General features: G+C 40.8%; 1 protein-coding gene across 1 annotated transcript; it reads left to right on the forward strand.

Annotated features, from left to right (window-relative positions):
* Window positions 1-3,675: 3,675 nt before the first annotated feature.
* On the forward strand, window positions 3,676-4,590 carry LOC130016182 (mas-related G-protein coupled receptor member X2-like). The gene has a single exon (XM_056106858.1). It carries the CDS (start codon window positions 3,676-3,678, stop codon window positions 4,588-4,590), a length of 915 nt encoding a protein of 304 aa, XP_055962833.1.
* Window positions 4,591-7,572: the final 2,982 nt, after the last annotated feature.

A 7,572-nucleotide genomic window follows, 5' to 3' on the forward strand; every position in this document is an offset into this window, starting at 1 on the left:
AACTTCATATCGGGACCCATGGCCTAGAATGGAACAAACAGGGTGAGAGACTGTCTGAGTTCATCATGTCGACCAAGACCATCCATGGTAACTCACAGTTCCAGAAGGCAGAATCTAAACGTTGGACATGGGAGTCTCCCAGTGAACGATTCCACAACGAAATAGACCACATCATATTCAATCCATGGTTTTGCCTGACCGATGTCACTGTTGTCCCAAAATTCCGAAAGGGATCGGACCACCGTCTCCTTCGTGCAAAATTCTACTTCACAGAGCGGGGAGAAAGGGCTGCAAAGTTTAAAAAGAGAACTCCCAGAACGACCACCAACTGGGAGCTCTTTGGCACTATTGCGGCAACATGGGAAGATGCCATTGTTGACAACATTGATGAGGAATACAATCGACTGGTTCAGCACCTCCATGAATGTGCAAGGAATGCCAAGAGAGAGATAGCCACAAAAAAAGCCTGTCTTCGAAAACTCTTGAGCTTATTTGCCAGCGTGGTTTGGCGCATGCCTCAGGCAACCGCAAGCTAACATCTCTTCTCAAAGAGAGAAGAGCAGAAGTGCTGGTAGATGCGGCAGAAGCCGGGAAAAGTATTCTTAATGCCCGCCTGTCCTTCGCCAACTACAAGACCAAGATGACTGCCCTTCGATGTCCTGATGGATCCATCACATCCTCCAGAATGGCAATGGAGAAGATTATCCATGACTTCTACTCAAATTTCTTCTATAGCCATGTCTACTTGCTGACATACCAAATTCCACAGGATGGATATGTCGTTCCCAACGTTCTCCCTTCCGAAATCCGACAGTAAAGAAATGAACAGCACCCGGCCCAGACAAGGTCAGACCTGAACACCTGAAGAACCTGCTGTCAGTACTCATCAATACACTGGCTCGGCTCTTCACACGCTACCTGTCTGAATGCAAGGTTCCATCCCAATGGAAAACCAGTAGGACTGTACTACTGTTCAAGAAGGGAGACATCCATGACATTGGCAACTATCACTCAATCCGCCTATTGTCTGTCATCTACAAGTTGTTCACTCGAGTCATCCTAAATAGGATTGGCAGAACACTAGATGAAGGACAACCATGCGAGCAAGCCGGGTTCTGCAAAGGATTCAGCACCATCGACCATATCCACATGATAACCAAGCTCACTGAGGTTTCTCAGGAGTTCAAGATGCCGCTCTGTTTAACGTTCATTGATTTAAAGAAGGCCTTTGATTCTGTTAGGGCTGGAGCGATAGCACAGTGGTAGGGCATTCGCCTTACACGTGGCCAACATGGCCGACCCGAGTTGGATTCCTCTGCCCCTCTCGGAGAGCACGGCAAGCTACCGAGAGAATTCGATTCCAATGGAGACGTTACTGGACCCGCTCGAGCAAATTGACGATCAACAGGAGGGCCTTTACCTTTACCTTTACCTTTTGATTCTGTTGAGACGGAAGCGGTCATTGAAGCCCTAGCAATCAGGGCATTCAAGCCCAATACATCAAGATCCTCCGTGAGCTGTACTGCAAATTCACTACCAGGATCTCACCATTCTACAAAGAAGTAATCATTGATGTCAAGAGAGGGGTTCGGCAGGATGATACCATTTCACCGAAACTCTTCAGTGCCACCCTCGAGAACATCATGCAACGACTGGAATGGGAAGGAATGGGAGTGAAGATAGATGGTCAGCAACTACACCACCTCCGCTTTGCTGATGACATTGTTTTAATAACACCAAACATCAGCCAAGCGGCACAAATGCTGGCCAACTTTGACCATGAGTGTGAAAATGTAGGACTACAGCTGAATCTTACGAAGACAACGTTTATGAGAAACAGCCTCATTCCTGATGCCCCATTCACTCTCAACGGAATGACCATCTCTTAATGCAACAGCTATGTGTACCTAGGTCAAGAAGTCAACATGACAAATGACCTGGCACCCGAGCTGCGCAGGAGGAAGAGAGCGGCTTGGAACGCCTTCAAGTACGTCGAATACATAGCTAAGAGGACGAAGAACCTCCGGCTCCGGGCACATCTCTTTGATTCAACTGTTCTTCCTGCATTAACATATGCCTCAGAGACCTGGGCCCTACGCAAACAGGATGAGAACGCTATTCAGGTCTCCCAAAGAAGAATTGAAAGAGCTATGCTTGGAATATCACGTTTCACTCAAATGAGAGAAAGAATCCGAAGTTCCGACATCTGTCAACGATCAAGAATCAGGGACACTGTCTCGTTTGCCAAGGTGTCAAAAATCAGATGGGCTGGTCACGTAATGAGATTTAAAGACGACCTCTGGACTAGAGCTGTTACCAACTGGATTCCACGGGATGTCAAAAGACCGCGTGGCTGCCCACCTACCAGATGGTCAGACTTCTTCATCAAGATCATGAACGATCGGTTTGAGGCTCTCCATATTCCCAGAGCGAACAGATGCCATTGGGCTGCACTAGCACGCGACAGAGACAAATGGAGACGTTACTGGTGCCCGCTCGAGCAAATCGACAACTAATGGGAAGTTAAGTGATTAAGTGATGGCCTCCGGGACACAGCAGCCTCCAGTCCAAAGGAAGGAAAGAAAGGCATAACCAAGGAGTGAATGCATCACTTCTGCCCACCTCACATTGACAAGGATCAATTACATGGTTCAATAAATAAAGCTGAATAAATGGATACTTTCTCTTGTAAAATTCTCAGAAAAATAATTTTTGAGAAGAGGCTAATGAATTTTATGGGGTACTCACAAGTCTACAATCCCTGATTCTTCTGATTTATTTATTCTTCATTCAATAGTTAAGAAATCTCTTATAATTCTCTGCTGTGCCCCCTCACAAATGTTAAGAAAAAATCTGCACACACTGATACAATAGCAATGGGAGAAAAGAACTTGCTATTCTCAGTCATCTGACACACTGGACCATTTTCAGCCCAATAGACTTGCCATCACACACATGCTACAACAAAATAGATCTCTTTACTGTTTACATATGTGTGACTTCTGACTTCCTGTATCTAAAAGCAAACCTCAGGGCTGGAGCAATAGCATAGTGGGTAGGGCATTTGCCTTGCATGCAGACAACCCAAGTTCGATTCCCAACATTCCATATGATCCCCCGAGCACCGTCAGGAGTAATTCCTGAGTGCAGAGCCAGTAATAACCCCTGAGCATCACCAATTGTGACCCCAAAAAAAAATTAATAAATAAAGGCAAACCTCAGTCCCAGAGCAGAAGAAATGATTGACTCAATGTTACTTTCTCACACAGTCTTCCCTTCCCTTCCCTTCCCTTCCCTTCCCTTCCCTTCCCTCTTCTCTCCTTCACCTTTGGGAAACATAATAGAGCTTAGGGTGGTGAGTGAGGATATTAAGATAATGAAATATTCTCTTGTAGGGGGGGATTGTATTTCAGTAGAGAAGCCAAATTTGTGAGACCTTCAAAATGAATCCTAATCTCTGCAAATCTTTAATTCTTTCTTCTATAATATTCATAAAAATCATTGATCATTCAGCTAATATTGTGGTAATAAGAATCAATGATCTCACTTGTTTGTGTTTGTGTTTCCAGAAATTCCAGTGGAGAGTTTGTAAGCCTGGAGTCAACTACCCCTGTTTGGGGGATCACTCTTAAAACATTAAATGGAAGTAAGGAGATCTTTCAAACAATGTACAACATGCAGATTCTAACACTAGATTTACTGGCAGTCATAATCTCCCTGGTTGGGCTGGCAGGAAATGGAATTGTACTCCAGCTCCTGACCTTCCAGATACAGAGGACTGCTTTCTATGTCTACATCCTCAACTTGGCCGCCTCTGATTTTCTCTTCCTCACTGTCCAATTTCTTTTCCACTTGGGGAGACTTATTGGTGACTTGGAATTGATCGCCATCTCCATCCGCAGAATTGCCATCATCACGAAGAACTTTGCCTATATCACTGGCCTGAGCATTCTTAGTGTCATCAGCACTGAGCGATGCGTGTCAGTCTTGTGTCCCCTCTGGCACCGTTTCCACCGTCCACAACATATGTCTGCTGTCATGTGTGCCCTGCTCTGGACCCTGTCCCTGCTGCTGACCATATTGCATGAGAATTACTGTCACAGCACATTTGGAAATTGCGATAGAAATTCGTGCATGCAAAATGATATCATCATTGCTGTGTGGTTAATTCTCTCATTTGTGCTTCTCTCTGGATCCAGCTTAGCCTTGTTGATCGGATTGCTGTGCGGCTCCCAACAGATAAAGCTGACCAGGCTGTATATGACCCTTGGGCTCACAGTTCTGGTCTTCCTCCTCTGTGGTTTGCCCTGGGGCATCCACTGGTTTCTCTTATTCTGGTTCCTAGAAGGGTCTCCTATGCTCCCCAATGACTTTATTGAAGCTGCAAAAGTACTAACCTGTGTCAATAGCTGTGCCAACCCCATCATTTATTTCTTCGTTGGCTCTTACAGGAAGTGGCATACACGTAGCAGGCAGGCCCTGAGGTTGGTTCTGCAGAGGGCTTTTGAAGATATTCCTGAGGTAGAAGGAAGTGAAGGCAGCGCTCCTCAAGGAATCCTGGAGATGTCCGGGAACAGTCAAATATCATAATTCAGATCTGCTAGTTTAGTCATATTGGTGTGACTTTAAGACCTAACTTTATCCCTTCAGTGTAAGAGGTTTTCTTGTATTTTACCAGAATTTTGGCCTCATCTTAAATTCAAAATAATCTTCTTCCTCATGAAGATGGTGTGACACAGCCAAGATCACGCTATGCCTATGACCTTGAAGACAGACAAGGTTCAGGGATAACCTAAACCATAATATTCATCTCATCTGAAATGAGCTTTACTAATTAAGAGTCCAGGAATATTCCATTTTGAAAATTCCTCCCTCATCAGAGATTGAAAACAGATCAGAAAAGAGTTAAATTCTTCAGTATTTGAGAGGGATTCAAAGAACATTAATATTTTCGACAAGAGTCATCACATTTATATAAACTTTAAAGAAAACTAAAAGAAAAGAGCTTAAGTTAGGTACCAAAAATGGCCTTCCTTGAATGCAAAAGCTTTAGAATATTTTCCTAACTTGATACATATAGATTAAATAAATTACTTGATGTATGATAAATAGATAATTTTATATCAAGAATGAGCTAGATCCATATACCTAATTTGACTTGCCATCATTCAATTTATTGACTTTAATATCGTTAGTTTTTTATGCCTAAGTTTGTTAACTAAATCAGTAATGTCAAACCCTATCAATACTTTAAGGTACTTGTCTTCCTGTTGTCTCTGTTCATTTGCCTCTCCTTAATCCCACGTGTACTTCTCATTCTTCCCCTTTGCCTGTGCCCTGATTCTCCATCTCTGGGTTCTCTAATCCTTCTTGACAGGTTTCCAGTATGTCTACTCGACACTATTTTCCTGGAATAGAGAATTTATGTCTAGTTTTCTTTGCATTTTATAATTTCCAAAATATAATATATATAAAATATTTTTAAAAATAATAGTCTTATTGAAGCATAATTAGAATTATGTGCCAATGAAGATCAAAACTGTGCAGTTTGGATCAGAGAGATATTACAATAGGCAAGGCTCTTGCCTTACATACACACAAGCTGGGCTCAATTCTCAGCACAATATTTATTTTCCTGAGCACCAATAGGGGTGTTCTCTGAACAGAACCAAAAGTTCTGAGTGCTGCAAGTTGTGGCCCACAAACAAAAAATAAAACTGTTCATTGTGTTTCAGCAAAGACTACACTCAGGTGACTCAGACCCCAACCAAGATATAAATTTTTTCCCATTGCCTTTGAAAGATCCTCATGTGCTTCCTAATCATCATGCTTCAGTCTTTATCACATTGACTTTTTTATTGATATTCAACTTCATATAGTTATTATCATATTAAATATTTTTGTTTCTACTTCCTTTTACACCAAAAAATACTTTGGTTAATTAACCATGTCATTTTATTTTCTTTATCAGTAGTTTGTCCCTTTTTTATTCTATTTTTTATATTTATTAAACACCGTTACAATGCTCCCACCTCCAATCCCACTATCCTATGACCCCATCTCTTCATCAATGATCCTAGGTTCCCTTCATCACACCAACCTGACACCTTGACAAATGTATTTTTTTAATTTAGTTGTTGTAGTTTGGATCCTATGCTATTATTAGTGTTTGGGCTAGTGGTTCAGTTATACATCACCTTTTGAAGATGAATCCCCTTTCATTGTATAGTTAAACCAGTTTGCTTTCATGTTAATGGTATATATCATATATGGGCAAATTTATATATTGTTCTATTATATTAACTATGAACATTATTCAATAATTTTCTGTATATGTTCTTACTTTTATGAATAAATAACCTGAAGTGAAATTACTTTGCAATAGGAAGAAATTTACAAGTTTGGCTCTATTAACCATGTCTAATCCCTTTCTGAAGTTACTATTCTATTCCACATTTCCACTGGCAGTTTGTTATGATTTCCACATGCAAAATATGAGTCTCTACAACTCTTCGAATAAATCTTATATTGTCAATCTTTGAAATATTGTAATTTTAATGAGTGTAAAGTGACATCTTATTGCAAATATTTATTAGCACTAAGTACTATTTTCATATTAACTATATATATATTAATTCCATTGAGCAATATAATGATTTTATATTGTATATGTTTTAAACCAATCACCCACCGCAAAGGGTCCAGCAACACTGTTATTCTTTGACTTGCATGTTCAAATGACTTATGATCCTCTCTAATAATCCCATACAAAATCGGGAGAGAAGATGAACAGAAACTTATCCAAGAAGCAATAGGCATATGGAAAAGTAGTCATCATCACTTTTGTTAGGGAAATGTAAATCAAAACAATTAGATAGCAGCTCACATGAGACTGGAAACAATCAGTGTTGGTGGGGATGTCATATGGTTCAGAATCTGTAGAAAATAGTATGGGGGCTAGAGAGATAGTGCAGCAAGCAGGGAACTTGCCTTGTATACTGCCAAACTGGGTTCAATCCACAGAACCCTATACACCCCCCACAACCATAAAAAGAGTGATTCCTAAGCACAAAGCGAGGAGTATGTCCTGAGCATCACTGGGTATGCGCCTCCCCCTCCATCACCTCCCCCCCAAAAAAAAAGAAAAGAAAAGAGAATAATATGGAAATTTCTCAAAAACTTTAGAATACACATCTATGTTATTGCGGTGCTTAATACAATAGCTAAGAGTTGGAAACAGCCCAAATACTCAACTATGGATGAATAGATCAAGAAGTTCTGGTATATATACACCATGAAATACTGTGCAGATCTAAAAAGAACAAATCATGCTATGGATGAATAAATCAAGAAGTTCTGCTATATATACACCATGAAATAATGTGCAGATCTAAGAAAGAACAAATCATGCAATTTGCAGCAACATGGAAGAAATTAGAGGGTATCACACTAAGTGAAGTTAGAAAAAAAAGAATAGATAAATAATGTATCTCTCATATGTGGGACTTAGAGTACACAGCAAGGTAGCAACAAAGGGGCAATTAAAAGGAAGAAGTGATCCATATAACTGAC

The sequence above is a fragment of the Sorex fumeus genome, unplaced genomic scaffold (assembly GCF_029834395.1).
Source record: "Sorex fumeus unplaced genomic scaffold, SorFum_2.1 ptg000007l, whole genome shotgun sequence".
Taxonomy (NCBI): Eukaryota; Metazoa; Chordata; class Mammalia; order Eulipotyphla; family Soricidae; genus Sorex; species Sorex fumeus.